The sequence below is a fragment of the Pseudoliparis swirei genome, chromosome 16 (assembly GCF_029220125.1).
Source record: "Pseudoliparis swirei isolate HS2019 ecotype Mariana Trench chromosome 16, NWPU_hadal_v1, whole genome shotgun sequence".
Classification (NCBI taxonomy): domain Eukaryota; kingdom Metazoa; phylum Chordata; class Actinopteri; order Perciformes; family Liparidae; genus Pseudoliparis; species Pseudoliparis swirei.
In genome coordinates this window covers 4,995,580-5,012,326 of record NC_079403.1, presented here as the reverse complement: position 1 = coordinate 5,012,326, position 16,747 = coordinate 4,995,580, and the positions used below count along the sequence as shown (strand labels likewise).

The 16,747-nt window shown below is 42.3% G+C and overlaps 1 protein-coding gene across 3 annotated transcripts in view; it reads left to right on the top strand.

Moving 5' to 3' along the window:
- The window catches only part of map3k15 (mitogen-activated protein kinase kinase kinase 15), a 33,238-nt gene extending 28,826 nt beyond the window's left edge, over nucleotides 1–4,412 (top strand). For 2 of the 3 annotated variants that reach the window (XM_056433652.1, XM_056433651.1), the window contains 6 exons: nucleotides 1–20; nucleotides 131–374; nucleotides 2,568–2,680; nucleotides 3,439–3,545; nucleotides 3,627–3,703; nucleotides 3,892–4,412. The exon at nucleotides 1–20 is cut by the window's left edge and continues 86 nt beyond it. In XM_056433652.1, the coding sequence (XP_056289627.1) occupies nucleotides 1–20; nucleotides 131–374; nucleotides 2,568–2,680; nucleotides 3,439–3,545; nucleotides 3,627–3,703; nucleotides 3,892–3,985 (655 nt within the window). In that variant the 3' untranslated portion in view covers nucleotides 3,986–4,412. Of the gene's footprint in view, nucleotides 21–130; nucleotides 375–2,499; nucleotides 2,681–3,438; nucleotides 3,546–3,626; nucleotides 3,704–3,891 lie in introns of those variants that run through there. The other variant, XR_008834016.1, reaches the window with a different exon arrangement.
- The last annotated feature ends 12,335 nt before the right edge of the window (nucleotides 4,413–16,747 follow it).

Genomic DNA, 16,747 nt, shown 5'->3' with positions numbered 1-16,747 from the left:
CATCACCATCCTCATTCCAGGTCCGCAGCCTGAGCCTGCAGCGCCACCTGGTGGACACACGCGCGCATGACGCCCCTCCACCGCGCACCGTTACAAGTAAACAAAAACAACTCCGTCTGACCTCCCACAGAGCTGCAGACCCACTTCGGCCCGGCGTCCGAGTCCGAGGCCGCGGAGAAGGAGGACGTGGTGGACGAAGAGGAGGCGGAGTCCGGCCCCGTTTTAGCCCCTCAGGCGGACGACGCCGCGGCGCCGGCAGACCCCGCCCACCCCGTGGCCGGCGCGCCAAACCCCGCCCACTCGCCGCAGGAGCCTCAGCGCTCGCACCATCACCTGCGTGCGCAGCTGGGGCGCCTCAAGCACGAGACCAACAGGTACGACTCACGGAAAGATCACGCAGTCAAGAAAAGTGTCAACTCAGCTTTTTCCATATGATGTGGTGATTCAAAGATTTCAACACACACACACACACACACACACACGCACATGTAACACACGTGTAAACAACGGCTCCAGGCACGGTGAGGTCATGATGATGAAATTCTACTCGGAAGCAGTCATGCGGAATAGATGGAAGGAATGTGCACACACCTATAATGTGCACGCACGCACACACACACACACACGCACGCACACACACACACACACACACACACACACACACACACACACACACACACACTATGCATGTCACGGATAGCTGCAGGGCAGCGTTGGTTTGTCATGTGACCCCACAGGGTGATGAAACGGCAGAAGAAAAAGTGCTGACACCTGACCTGAACTTTAAGATATTTAATCGCTGGTATGATCAACATTTTATCACAGAAGATGAAAAACTGAAGGATTTTTTTTTTTTTTAAGTGAAAGTTTAACTGAAGTTACTTCTTTGTTTTGTTTTTTGGACATTTTAGGCAAACGCGACTGTGGCAATAAATACAATAATGCAAAATACGAAAAGCTCGTGGAGATTATTCAACGATTAGAAAATAAAAGCTTTCAGGATTTATGATTTATCCAGACAAATTATTGTTTAAAATGTCTTAAAAAAACAACTCATTTGCTGTTTTTTTGCTGTCATCCGTGAAAAGTCCCGAGTCAAGTTAAACACATGACGCAAGATCAGCGGCGTCGTTACAGAGCGACCTGTCATGAGTTGGAAACCGGCCAAGAATACGTCCTTTACAATAACTTGTGGTGAAGTGGGCGGGGCCTCCGCTGTAGGAATAATAAACCGACCGCCGTCCTCGCCGGTGATCCGACATGTGATCGCAGGTTTTTTAGCTGGCTGTTTTTATCTGTCTTTTAACACCTGGAATTTCCAGGTGAGATTTGTTCTGTCGGACTAAACGTCTCGTGACGTTCTAACGATGTCGTGCGCCTCCTCAGCGAGGAGGTGATCTCTGACTTCAGAGGAGGAGGCGGGCGGGAGACAAAAGAAGGGGGAAACTTTTAAAAGTGACATTCAATTTCCAATACACTCTAAAGCACCGCCTTGTTTCCACACACACACACACACACACACACACACACACACACACACACACACACACACACACACACACACACACACACACACACACACACACACACACACACACACACACACACACACACACCTGTGTGTTTATTTGTTTATTTATTGGATCCCCATTAGCTGACGCCTTAGCGACCGCTAATCTTCCTGGGGTCCACAGAAAGGACAAAATACAATACATACAAAAACATACAAAACATATCGTGAAACCAAGTTAAAAATAGTACAACAAAGTAAAAAATCTTCAGTTGTGTCTTTTTGTTCACCTTTTTAACATGTCACTTAGCTGACACTTTAATCCAAAGCAGCTTATTTTCATGAACGTAGACACAGCTACAGGGAGCAGGTTATGGTTGAGTGTCTTGCTCATGGACACATCGACTCGGGCGGGGATTGAACCGCCAACCTCCCCATTGGCAAAACAGACCTGCTGACCTCTGACCTACAGTCGCCCTCTACATTGTTTTGCGATCGCGCTCCGGACCCGGGACTTCCTCGGATCTTTTCTTTCTCTGTCTGGAGGCCTCACGAAGGAATTTTGGCCCTTTTTTGCACAAAAAAAAAAAAGGAAATAAAATGCATTTCCATTGTTTGTTATTTTGTGTTTGCCGTCTTCGCATTTTCCGTTTTAATTTCCTGGTCGCAGCCGTTTCGAAGCTCGTCTCACGATGCCGCCGACGAGCGTGACCTCTCCCTCTGCTCAGCTGTGCTCGGGGGAGGAAAAGCTTCTCTCGAAACGTTACGTTCAAAGCACGCTGTACACGTCGTCGACGGACACAGGTGCATTCTGGGTGATGACAGAGTGCGGCCGTGTTTGGCAACCACAGGCTGTCTAAACGTGGATAACATGTGTGTAGTTTGTGTGTTGTAGAATTAAAGTGTCAAAACCACAATCTGCTCGATTGTGTTCCTGCTGACGGTAATCTTTTATCTTTTACCGGTTTTATTCTTCCGCGATGACAAAGAAAAACAACACAGACTAATAGTTTTCTCGAGGGCCACGATATCACGACCGGCGTCCCTGTCGCCGCAGGCTGCTGGAGGAGCTGCTGCAGAAGGAGAAGGAGTTCCAGCAGGTCCTGAAGGCCACGCTGCAGCAGAGGACACACGACATGGAGCTGGTCCGAGCCCGGCACAGGCCACTGGGTAAACACACGGTTATTATTATTATTACCTTCGCATTGAAAATGCGGAAGGTAATGTTTTGATCGCCGTGAGCTCAGTGGGGTAAGTCCTGAGAGGCTGCAAATTGCAGGTTGTGGGCTCGATCTCTTCTCCATTAGGTTTGCAAGTCGTCTGTCCTCGAGCACTGAACAGTGCTTCCAGGCCTTCACGCAGCTTCACGCCACCTATAACTAAGGATGGGTTAAATGCAGAGAACTAATTTCCCCTTGGGGATTAATAAAAGTGTATATTCTATTCTATTTATAATTTTTTTAATTTATTTGTATGTGTGTTAGTCGCATAACAAAAAAAGTTTTTAACCGAATCGCATGAAATTTGGTGGGATGATTGGTTATTATCCGGGGACCATTTGATTAGATTTTGGGATCGATCGGGTCAAAGGTCAAGGTCATGAAAAGGTCAACATCTTCTTGAATCGCATGAAATTTGGTGGGATGATTGGTTATTATCCGGGGACCATTTCATTAGATTTTGGGATCAATCGGGTCAAAGGTCAAGGTCATGGAAAGGTCCAAATCTTCTTTTTACCATAGCACGGTCAATTTTTATCCAATTGGCATGCAACTAATGCCAAAATGTTCATACTTCAATGCCCAATCTTGTGATATGCGAAGGTTTGCACTCTACCAAGTGCCCATTCTAGTTATTATTATTATTAGTCCAGTTGTACTTCTCTTCTCCGCACTTAACTCTTTTTTGTTTCTTCGTCTCTAAAACAGACATTTTACCTCCCTCCATCTTCAAAATCCCAGCAGACCACGAACCAGACAAGCAGCTCACCGATTGGCTGAAGGAGCAGGGGGCGGACGCTGACACCATCGATAAGGTCGAGGACCTCCTTTTGGCCGCCGAGTCCCGTGGCGTTCGCCGCGGCTTCCACTCACGCGTACGCGTTGTGTGTTTTCAGTTTGTGCTGGAGGAGTACACGCTGACCGACGTCCTCGCCGAGGTCGCCAAAGACGACCTCCAATGTCTACGTCTACGGTACCGACGTGAAGTCTGGTTGCTCTTGGCGGCTGACGTGTTATTTAGAAAAGTAGCGCTACAAGAAAAATTAATTTCAGCTTCCAAGAGGAGTGGATTCAGGCCTCCCTCTCCGAAAAGACTCATTATTTTAACGCCCTTTCCTACGTCGATTTGTTCGCGATTAACCCCTCGTTTTCCCCCTTTAGGGGCGGAGTCCTGTGCCGCATCTGGCGGGCCATCCAGCGGCACCGAGAGCGAGAGAGGCTGAGGCCCGACGAACGCTCGGAAGACGACGCGTGACGGGAGGAGGACTCTCGATTGGCTGGAAACACGCACACGTCTGCACACTGCCACGGATCTCTCTCTCTCTCTCTCTCTCTCTCTCTCTCCGAAGTGCTTTTTTTCACATCGTATGTCCTTAAACAGATCTGACCGGACCAAGTCTCAACGCGTGGATGATGATTGTGCCAAAACACGTTTGCGTTGCTTACGTCTTGAGCGTCGGAGGCCGTTATCTACAAGGAAGAGGATTGTAATCTGTAGACTCATATCTCATATTCATGGCCTACTCTAGTTGCCCTTTGGAGCCCCGTAAAGAAACAAGCAGTAAAAGCTTTATAAAGAAACTAAAAGGTTGAATCAGGGTTCGTACGGTCATGGAAAACCTGGAAAAGTCATAGAGTTTTTGTTATGGTTATTTCCAGGCCTGAAAAAGTCCTTGACATTTTTTTAAAAAACCCAAACGTTTTGGAAAAGTCATAAAAAATGTTTATTTACTCAGTTTGGTTAAAAGAATAAACATGTATATAGTTTGATTAAAAGAATAAACATTTATATAAATATTTATTCTTTTAATCAAACTATATAAATGTTTATTCTTTTAATGAAACTATATAAAAAAGAATAAAGAAAATAATAAACATTTATATAAATATTTATTCTTTTAATCAAACTATATAAATGTTTATTCTTCGAATCAAACTATATAAAAAAGAATAAAGAAAATAATGAACATTTATATAAATATGTATTATTATAATCAAACTATATAAATATGTATTCTTTTAAATCAAACTGTAAATGTGTATTTTTATCAAACTATATAATATATAAGAATAAACATTTATATAGTTTAATTAAAAGAATAAATATTTATATAAATCTTTATTCTTTTTATCAAACTGCGTAAATAAACATGAATATAAAACATTTTTTATGACTTTTTCAAAACATTAATTTTCCATGACCGTACAAACCCTTATTCTCATTTAAGGTTTTTCTCGTGTATACACACCGAGACATCACAACATTGTTGGTCATGGAAGTCCGTTGGTCAACATGTGTATGAACCCTCCTGAACATCCTGGAAAATATTAATCCACATTTCCAATTTTCTAAAGCGTCCTTAGTCGGATCCAATGTAAATGGTGCCTTTATGGACCGTTTGAGCCGGTCATGTGACCACCCCGATGCTCCAAATGCCAAATTCAGACTTCACACATGACCCGTGAACTGGTGAGGAAGTTCCCAAAAAAAAAACGCCTCGATATTTTAATCCAATCCCCAACATCTCATTCTGTAATGTAGTAATTTATATAAATAATATCGGGCCAAAACCACGTTGACTTTTTGTCTCTTAACTCTGGATTTTCTCAATAATCCCGAATTGTGCAATGATGATATATCAGCTGATGCACACACACACGTTTTAAGTCTAAATGTTTAAAGTGTGTAACACACACACGATGCAGCCGCATGGAGGTCACATCACAACCGCCACCACGTCACGGCCTTCACACCTGTACGCGTGTTATTCATATTTCCCTTTATGAAGTTACTTTTCTTTTTTCTCCTCTCGTGTGTTTCGTGTATTTAAATGTTTTTTATTATTTATTATTCCGACTGTTTTCATGTCCGTGCTCGTCTTGTTTCATCGAATGCTTTAAAACTGCAATAAACCCGGAAATAATGAATGAAAACGTTGCCAACTTTTTCTTTTTGGAAGTCAACTGTTTTAACTTTTGCACACAACATAAATACAACTTTTTTTTACCTTGTGAGGTCAGTTTCCTGGCAGTATATTCACATTATCTGCCTAAATATATATATATATGATCTGTTTTATGATTCTGTCATTTTGTTTCCCATCTTTTTCAAAAAAGTGTTTTAAGACTGAACAATGAATAATCTCACGGATATATTTACTATATTCAAACATGTCCGTGAGTCAATTTACAAGTTACAAGGCCGGAACCGGTTTGACTCACAGACTTTCTTGTCAGTGTTATTATTAAAATGATAATTAAACCATTGTTGTCTTTAAATATTCAAGGCTTGAAGGGAAAGTTTCTGCAAACCCAACATTTTGTCTCTTCTTTGAAGCTCCGCCCCTAAACTCGGGTTCCGGCGGGTGTAGCTGACAATGGGAAGCAGCGAAATATAAAGCGTTGGGTAATTAAGCGACGTCACGGGGCATGCTCACTTTTTCCAACCCGACAGGTTTAATTCTTTCAGGCTGCAACGGAAAATTCAAAGTTAGTCCGAGATGTTTTTTTATTGTTCTGACATTGCTCAAAGATGCATTTCATTCAGTACAGATTGTCCACTTACACCATTACAACATTTCTGCCTAAGAACCACAATCATTGACAGCTGTATCAATTCAGTCTTCACAACAATGCCGTGGACTAACCTCTGTTGCCACATTTACGTAAATAAGATTGCATCTCAATTGTCATTACAATCATGTCATTTATTCAAGACTGCCTTGTGGATTTGAGTGACTTCGATTGATTGTGAAGGAGCAAATATTCCCCTTGATGACGACAACAGAAGAGATTACAGGTATATTGCTGGTTGAGGAGTTAATCAGTTAACAGATGAGCTCAAATATACAGTCAGGACTTAAGATGTTGGCTTGAAGTGTAAACAGAGATTTAGTAAAAACTACTTTACACGGAGAAAGCACTATGCTTATTACGTTTTGTGGTATAAATATCCTCATGTGACCATTCCAGCTATAGAAACTGCTGGCGGTCCTGTAAGATTTCTCATTAACACCTTTTCTAGATTTTAGATATTCGGCAGCGTTGCTTTAAGTCGGTATAATTACTTTAAAACAAACATTTACAGAGCTACCAACTCTCACGGTTTCGCCGTGTGACACACGCTTTTGCATGTTTTCACACGCTCTCACGCCATACAACCAATTTCTCACGGCAAAAGAAATTCTGATTTTGGGCCGAGGCGCGTTGGTTTCTTTTCAAACTCCACGACGATAGATGGCGCTAAGGAGCGCATCTATAAACATATTCGCTGCAAAGACATCCTATTTACCCCAAAGAGTCCCGAAGTTAGCAACAGAAGAAGATTTTCAAACAGACACAACGAGCAGAGATTGCGGTGTGTTAACACAGGGCTCTCAAGTGTCACGCATTGAGCGTGACAGTCACGCATTTCGGTCTTACGTCACGCACTCCCGCTACACATCGTATTTCTCACGCTGAAAAAACTCTCGGCTATTTAATGTTTTAATGTGCCGCAGCGCGCAAACATGAGCTGGCCGCGCTGCCCTCACCGTGGAGGAATCAAGCGCTCCCCTGGAGTTCTGCTGTGAGGAGCCACTTATCAGCCAATCAAAAAGAAGAAATGGGCTACACAATAGCCAATCAGAAAAAAACGTATCTGTTGTATCTGGGTAAGATTTAATCCAGCAACCAATGAAAATAAAGCATCCTGGATAGATATGTCACTCTTGCCTGTCTTCAAAACGTAAGAGCCCTGTTAATGACATGTGGTTCAATTAAGTTCTCACTCTCTTAAACTTTAAATCTTGAAATAATGTGTTGTGTTTGTGCGTGTGATTTTGTGTGGTGATGTAAACTCAGCTGTCATAACAAGCAGCAGGAGAGCATCGTGTTAACCTCTTGGTATCCTGCATGCTCAAAACATCAGAGCATTGTTTATTAAAGCTGCCCACATAGCATTTATCTCTTTATTTGCAGGCCTAGGAAAAGGACCCTCTCAAAATGTTTCCAAACAGCACTTTGAACAAGTAAGATGTATTATAAAGAATTTAACATAAAGACAAGACATTTGTGCAATAGAATTAGGCATGTTTTTGTAAATGAGAGTAGAGTTATTAAAACACATTAAAATTCTTTAAGGAAGCAAAGATGCCTCGTAAAAGACCTTTGCGAGGCCAGAATGCAGGGTACAACATGGGTACAACATGGGTACAACATGGGGACAACATGGGGACAACATGGGTACAACATGGGGACAACATGAGGACAACATGGGGACAACATGGGTACAACATGGGTACAACATGGGGACAACATGGGTACAACATGCAGACAACATGGGTACAACATGGGGACAACATGGGTACAACATGGGTACAACATGGGTACAACATGGGTACAACATGGGGACAACATGGGTACAACATGGGGACATGGGTACAACATGGGGACAACATGGGGACAACATGGGTACAACATGGGGACAACATGGGTACAACATGGGGACATGGGTACAACATGGGGACAACATGGGGACAACATGGGTACAACATGGGTACAACATGGGGACAACATGGGGACAACATGGGTACAACATGGGACAACATGGGGACAACATGGGTACAACATGGGGACAACATGGGTACAACATGGGACAACATGGGTACAACATGGGTACAACATGGGGACAACATGGGTACAACATGGGGACAACATGGGTACAACATGGGGACAACATGGGTACAACATGGGTACAACATGGGGACAACATGGGTACAACATGGGTACAACATGGGACAACATGGGGACAACATGGGTACAACATGGGGACAACATGGGTACAACATGGGTACAACATGGGTACAACATGGGACAACATGGGTACAACATGGGTACAACATGGGTACAACATGGGGACAACATGGGTACAACATGGGACAACATGGGTACAACATGGGTACAACATGGGGACAACATGGGTACAACATGGGACAACATGGGGACAACATGGGTACAACATGGGGACAACATGGGTACAACATGGGACAACATGGGGACAACATGGGGACAACATGGGGACAACATGGGGACAACATGGGTACAACATGGGTACAACATGGGGACAACATGGGGACATGGGTACAACATGGGTACAACATGGGGACAACATGGGGACATGGGTACAACATGGGGACAACATGGGTACAACATGGGTACAACATGGGGACAACATGGGGACAACATGGGGACAACATGGGTACAACATGGGGACAACATGGGTACAACATGGGGACAACATGGGTACAACATGGGGACAACATGGGGACAACATGGGTACAACATGCGGACAACATGGGTACAACATGGGTACAACATGGGACAACATGGGTACAACATGGGTACAACATGGGGACAACATGGGTACAACATGGGTACAACATGGGGACAACATGGGGACAACATGGGACAACATGGGGACAACATGGGTACAACATGGGGACAACATGGGACAACATGGGGACAACATGGGGACAACATGGGACAACATGGGGACAACATGGGGACAACATGGGACAACATGGGGACAACATGGGGACAACATGGGTACAACATGGGGACAACATGGGGACAACATGGGGACAACATGGGTACAACATGGGGACAACATGGGTACAACATGGGGACAACATGGGGACAACATGGGTACAACATGGGGACAACATGGGGACAACATGGGTACAACATGGGGACAACATGGGGACAACATGGGTACAACATGGGGACAACATGGGGACAACATGGGGACAACATGGGTACAACACGGGGACAACATGGGGACAACATGGGGACAACATGGGTACAACATGGGGACAACATGGGGACAACATGGGTACAACATGGGGACAACATGGGGACAACATGGGTACAACATGGGGACAACATGGGTACAACATGGGGACAACATGGGGACAACATGGGTACAACATGGGGACAACATGGGGACAACATGGGTACAACATGGGTACAACATGGGTACAACATGGGGACAACATGGGGACAACATGGGGACAACATGGGTACAACATGGGGACAACATGGGTACAACATGGGTACAACATGGGTACAACATGGGGACAACATGGGGACAACATGGGTACAACATGGGGACAACATGGGTACAACATGGGTACAACATGGGGACAACATGGGTACAACATGGGTACAACATGGGTACAACATGGGTACAACATGGGGACAACATGGGTACAACATGGGTACAACATGGGGACAACATGGGGACAACGCCACATTAATTCTAATTTCCTGATATTTGAGCCACCAACGTGTGTGGCTGCGTGCGCGGCAACATTTTGGTCACCCCCGACAAAATCTCACTCCAAGGTTTTTTGAAAAGTTGGCAGCTCTGCATTTATTACAAAAGTTGTGACATGTTGGTTCTAGTCAGCCAATAGGACATTGAATCCCTGTGAGAAATGGCTAGCAGCCGGCTAATGACGCTAACGAGGCTCCAAAACGTTAGCTGTGCAGTGAGTGAGAAATGAACCGTGAGTTCCGAGTGCCGTTAACTTCAGCATTTAAAAAAAGTAATGTTCACATAAAAAATAAGTCAATGTTGTATAAAGTGACGTGAACAGAAGGTATAATTCTTTCTGTTTTTACCCAGATGATTAGAGCATGTCTCGTACTGGATATTAAGAATGCTTATCGTAACGGATCCCCGGAGATGAAGTGGCATGAAACTTACTGCTGGTGAAATTACTCCTTTATTTTCTCCCTTTGGGTCACAATACATTCATTAAACTGGTAAAATATCACCACCGTAAAGAACTTTAGCCTTTAAACTATTAGAAAACGTTATTAAAAAGTCCGTAACAACATCCATAGACGTACCGTCAAGTACCGTCATTCCTTTTAACTTTTCAAAATAAAAGTCAGATTTATCTATAAGAGAGGAAGTGAATTAAAATCCCTATAAATTCTTCATACACAACATTATCATCAGGCATAAGTTAAAACCAAAAAGGCAAATACAAAACAGGCAATCAACCCAAAACAATAAACCTTACACCGATCACTCCATTGTTATACCAGATGCTAACATAGGGAACAAAATGTTTTTAACACAATATTATAAACAAATAAATGAAGTACTTATTCATATTTCATTATAATGTATTCTATAATTAAAACTTCAGTTTCCTGTATCTGTGTCCTTCACCACTGACTCGACCCGTTAGCTGACCCACTTCATAGTCACCAAAGTAAATACTGGACACAAATTTAATAATAATAATATTTATATAGCACCTATAAAAAAAGTTTACAAATTGCTCTATAGAGAGTCAAGGCAAAAAAAATAGAATGGTAAGAAAAAAATATAACATTAAAAAATATATATATTAAAATTAAAATTAAAAATTAAAAACACAACTAAATTAGGGGACCGAAAGTTCCGCATTAATGTTTAGAGAAGGGTAAAATAAATAAATAAATAAAGCAAATATGACCCAATCTGCTTTTACTCATTCGTGCAATGACCACAGGAAACAGGAAACAGGAAGTGTATCCCACTTCGAACCGCTGTCCGAGTTTCCAATGCAACATCTTTGTTATTCAGTTTATTTGTATAGCCCAATTTGGGTTATGTTTTCTTTAATTTAAAACAAGACTTTAATGTCTTTCTAGAAAAATTAAGAAGCTAAATTATTCAAAATGACTGCAACATTAAAGCGATTTACATATTTCATAATAATAAACATTATTCTGTAATAGGAAATTCTGCAAACTGAGTACTTTAAGTATATTTTGATGCCAATATTTTTGGACATTTGAGATGTATTGAGAGTAACTTTAGTAACAGAAGTAGTGTTATAGTATTATTGACAGCTGTCTGCAGTCGGTGTTCAGAACGGGCTCGGCGTCTTCCTCCGCTGTCGCCGGTTGGAGTTTCTGTTGCTGCTGGACGGAAACACAAACAGGTGAAATGGCATTACTTCACGGTATCAGGGCGAGTTGTTTTTATAGATGTGTATGTTTGATTAATAATGATGGTAGAACAAGTAGAAACAATAGAGACTAGGGGATTTGTATATAATTACTATTAATATAAAAAATATGAATACAAACTGAATTCTTCAGTGTGTAGAGTCACAATCGAAGAAGCCAGAACTTAAATTGTTCACATGGCCCTCCCTCCTCTAAGGTAATTTAGCTTTTTTTTTAACAACTTAATTTTATAAAGGCAGACAAAAGCAATATTCTGAGCGAGCGATTTGAGCTAACGTTAACGCAGAGCTAACGATTTGAGCTAACGTTAACGCAATGAGTTGGTCAGAAAACGGGGTCAACAGTCTGTTCCCAGGGCCCGAAAATACACCTGCACTGCATGAGATGGGAAAGGTTTGTATTTACATTTCAAAAAAAAAGGAAGGAAGATGGACATCCCATGAAGTTGAAATGGAGTACGTGAGAACATAAAACGCTTTACGGTCTTGTTGATGAGACGATATTAAGCTGGGGGAAGTCGGACCCTGGGAACACGTCGACTCTTTAACGATATCAAGGTAGTGATGATTGTTATCTCACCACCATCTCTACCCGCATGTCTTTTGTTGTTGTGTAACTACCATTTTAACATAGTTTTCCCTTATTTTGTTTGCTATGTGTGTTTTTAATGTGTGAGCCTCTGTGTTGCATATCATGTTAGTACTTGACTGTCTAAGAGTATTCACTACTCTTACTATTAAAGTTTGTGCTCCCATTGGAAAGCGTAAATATTGTATAAATATTATATTATATCTTGTGTTTTTAGGTTTGTTTTGTGACTATCTGCCTCTCGCGACTACAAATGAAAAATCGCCTTTTGGCTAAATAACTCTGGCACATACAGAAATGTTTTATTAATGTGCACTGTCCCTTTAAAAATAAACCAAAGACGAAAAAAACCACGAAAAAAACCTCCGAGGCTGTGACCTCACATTTTTTATGACGTAGAAGACTTAAAGACACAACGTTGTTTTTGATCATATTTCAAGTATGTTAAAGCTGTGAGAATGCGGAACAGGTGTGTTGGTGGCTAACGTAACGCTGTCTCAGGTGACAGTGTTAAGTTGGAAGTGTCAATCAAACCTCAACGCGTCACGGTCACGGCTGTAGCTTACGTGCTGCCCACTCCGAATGCGTCAATCATGTCCTTGCCTTGCTTCTCCGTGTGTGTGTGTGTGTGTCACTCTCACTCTCCAGGTTTTTTCTGCTCGACACACAGGCTGCATGCCATTAATCTGCTCGTCACCTCTCTTGCAACACACCTGCCTTCTGTCCGCTCCTCGGCTCAGCAGCTTATCTACTCGCCACCCACTCGGCGCCAGATCCTTATCGCAAACCGCTGCGGAAGTATCGCGCCGCAGGCGCCGTTAGCTTACTGAATTTTAAGAATGCCCCTTGTGCAAACCTCCACCCGCCAAAGGCCTCCTCCACCTGTCCAGCATCCCGATCGCCTGCAATCCACCTTCTGCCTCGGATCGCAATCTGCTCCTCAACCTTCCTCTGCCAGCCGCTACGTTTCCGTGCACTCGTAATTCTGTTGGTTTTTTTTGCCCATATTTTCAAAAATATAATATTTGTACTGAGCTGTTTACATGGCTGATGTAAATTAATATTCTACGAATATTCTCGTTAACATCCTGTGTTTGATTTGACAACCAAAAGGAGTCGCCCCCTGCTGGTCACTAGAGAAAATGCAAGTTTTTAGACACTTACGCATTTTCTTTACTCCGCAGAACCCGAAAACTTGCGGGAATTGCGAGACATCACACCTTAGGGCACAGGTGTCTAACACAAGGCCCGCGGGCTAAATCCGGCCCGCCGCATCGTTTTATGTGGCCCCTGACGGCTTTAAAGACACGTGATCACCTTTTCTTAACCCTTGTGTTGCCTTAGGGTCATTTTGACCCGAATCAATATTACACCCTCCCCCCGCTTTAGGATTAATTTGACCCGATTCAATGTTTAATGTCGGTGTTCTTTCGGTAGTCAACAAACAAACATAAAGTGCCTCACACTTAAACTTGGAAAACAATATTAATTCTAATAATTTTCTGGAGGTTTTAATTGCTGGCGTCAAATTGAACCCAAAGGGTAAAATATGTTAGTAAATATAAAGGTAACAGGAGGGTGAAACATTGAATCGGGTCAAAATGACCCAGAGGCAACACAAGGGTTAAAGAAATTAAAGAAAAAATACCCGTGCTTTTATTTTGAAGGTTTCAAATTAAATGGATTTATGTTGTACTATCGGAGATATTTTCTTATGTACAATATGTCTACACTCAAATAAACAAAATTCTAATGCAAAGAGAGTTATTTAACAGTATGGTCGGGGAGTTTATAAAGTGTTTCCGGCCCTTTAAGAGGCGGCCATGACGCTGTTGTGGCCCACGGTGAACATGAGTTTGACACCCCTGCCTGAGGGTGTTTAGTCTTTCTCTACTTCAACAGTTCTACAACAAAATGCAACTCTCTTGAAGTGCGAGATGATCTTTTAAAATCGACAAACATCGTGTGTGTAATTCATAGCACCATGGTTGTCGACCAAAGGGGGCGGGACTTTGCCTCTTGATTGACTTTGAGTATTTTGAACCTAAATGTTGTGATTTGGTACTCATAAGTTGTGTGTGTGTGTGTGTGTGTGTGTTGATGTGGTTACCACAAAATTGCAAGTAGGTTTCGCATCTTGCGAGTAGTTGAGTCCACGCACACTAGCCGCCGTCTCCACTTCATGACACTTGGAAGAGCGACAGAAACGAGAAAAAAGTTGCAAGTCGTCTGACTTTGAAAACATTAACTGTGACGATATCTTGCGGTAATGGGACACGTGAAAGATATGAACTATAAAAGCTTTGGCGGCCAATCGTTCAAATGAAGGACAAAGGAGGCAAAGTAATCTTACACGGCATTGATGCTGCACCCTTCTGTGATGCCCTGCCAACGACACTGCACGGCCCCGCCCCTTTTCACGATGGATCTCACAGCGTGGACTTTGGAGAAAGTCGTGCAGCAGCCGCGATGCCCTGCACACACAGACACGGTCTCAATGGCAGAATACTCGTATGATACTTTAATCAGAACAGGGTTTTCTTTTTGGCAGGCGACCTCAAATACTTAAGATATCTTGAGTGTTGTTGGTTTTATGGTTTATGTCCTTTGGTGTCAGCGCCTTCCTGCGTTTCGTAGGGACAGATAAGTTATACGGCATATCAAACACCGTGTGACGGCTTGACACCTTTTCATTAAAGTCATAAATCTCGCAACCTGAGTTTTCACAACAAGAGCTAATCCTTTTTAACCCCAACGACTGAACAAGTAGATGATGATTATGTAACTCATAAAGCATGTTTGTGCGTGTTTCTGCATGAGACATTTCTGGAAACAGGACAGTTTGTAAACAAACTAGAGAAGTTGCTATATTACAAGCCTCCACTGATCTTTTTTGGGGCAAAAAAAACCCCCAAAATGATTCTTAGAAGACTCTCCTTTCACATCGCCACTTGATCCTTGTGAAAATATAGAAAAGTGCAGCTGTAAACAAATCAGTTCAAAGTTTCTTAAAAGAAAACAGAGCTGTAAATCAACTATTTCATATTCTCAGCAGGTGGCTGTTGCAACAACTGATCAACTATCTTCAAATTCCTGCAGGAGATGAGGTTGTGTTTATTTCTAGTGATCGACAACCACGTTAACTTTTTGACCCCCACAAAAATGTCAAAGGTTAGCACACCCAAACTAAACAGAGTGTACCTCCTCTACCACAAGGGCTATTTGAATAATGGTGGTTATAATAAAAAGGAAACACTTCATGTGGGTAGATATCATGTCTTTATGTTACTGGTTAAGATTAAATTAAAAACGGCACACAGCATAAATTAATAGGTTTCAGGTCCGCCTTGTAAAAAGCGCTTGTTATTATGATCATATCGTTGAAATGATGCAGCTGAACGTGTTATACTGCCTCAAAAATCTTACCACAATACATGAACAGTATGTCTGAAAAGTTTGACTTTGAAAAAGTGAAGCAGAACAACAGTAAAGCCTCGTTAATGAAGACAAAGGTCTCCGAAATGGGCATTTTGACACATGGGGCACCATCTGTGACATTTGAGTTTTCTCATGTACCAGATTATATATCTCACTTTTATATTAATAATGGGCTTCAATACATGCAAATACAGCATAACAAAAAGAAAAAGAAAAAAATATGTTTATTTATATTTTTTATGTTCTTATTTTAGTACTGTGTGAGTTGTGTTTGTAAAATTTTAAAACGGCTAACTAATTATTGTAGCTCATGTTGTGCTGTTTAATTTGATGTGAAACATCATTATATTATTTTATGATTATTTTCCTGGTAATACCCCTTGCCCCCTTTTTGAAGGGACTGTGAACCCGCCTCAAGATCCACCGTAATCATTTTAATCCCGCGCCGTTCCACTTTCTTTCGAGCGGAGACCAACCAGAAGGAAGAAAACATTTCCATGTGCAGAACACATGTGGGCCTGCAGGACGAGGACTCACCTGCTGCCGGAATGGCCGTCCAGAGAAGAGCCAGAGCCAGAAGAGAGAGCAGCCCCATTCCTCCCGAGACGAGGAGTTGTGGAACTCGCTGAAGGATTGTGGGAACAGTGGAGTTATACGAGTATTGTTTTGGGACACCCTCCTGGGAATAGAGATCTTGGGGGGGGGGGGGGGGGGGTGTCTAACTTTACTTCTTTTTCTTTTTTTCCTCGGCGCGAGTGCGTATCCAGTTACACAACAGGTGCTTTCTTTACAATGGAGCGTCTAGTTTTACGCTGGATAGACATGTAGATGTTTGTTTAGTTTTCAGCAGGTGGAATTTCCAGAATAAAATCCCAAAAAGTTCCTGAATTTCATTTCAACAAACACAAAGCAAAGTTCCCTTTCCCCAGCCCTGTGTACTTTACAGCTCTGTAAACTTTGAGCTTCTACCTCAACATCAAAC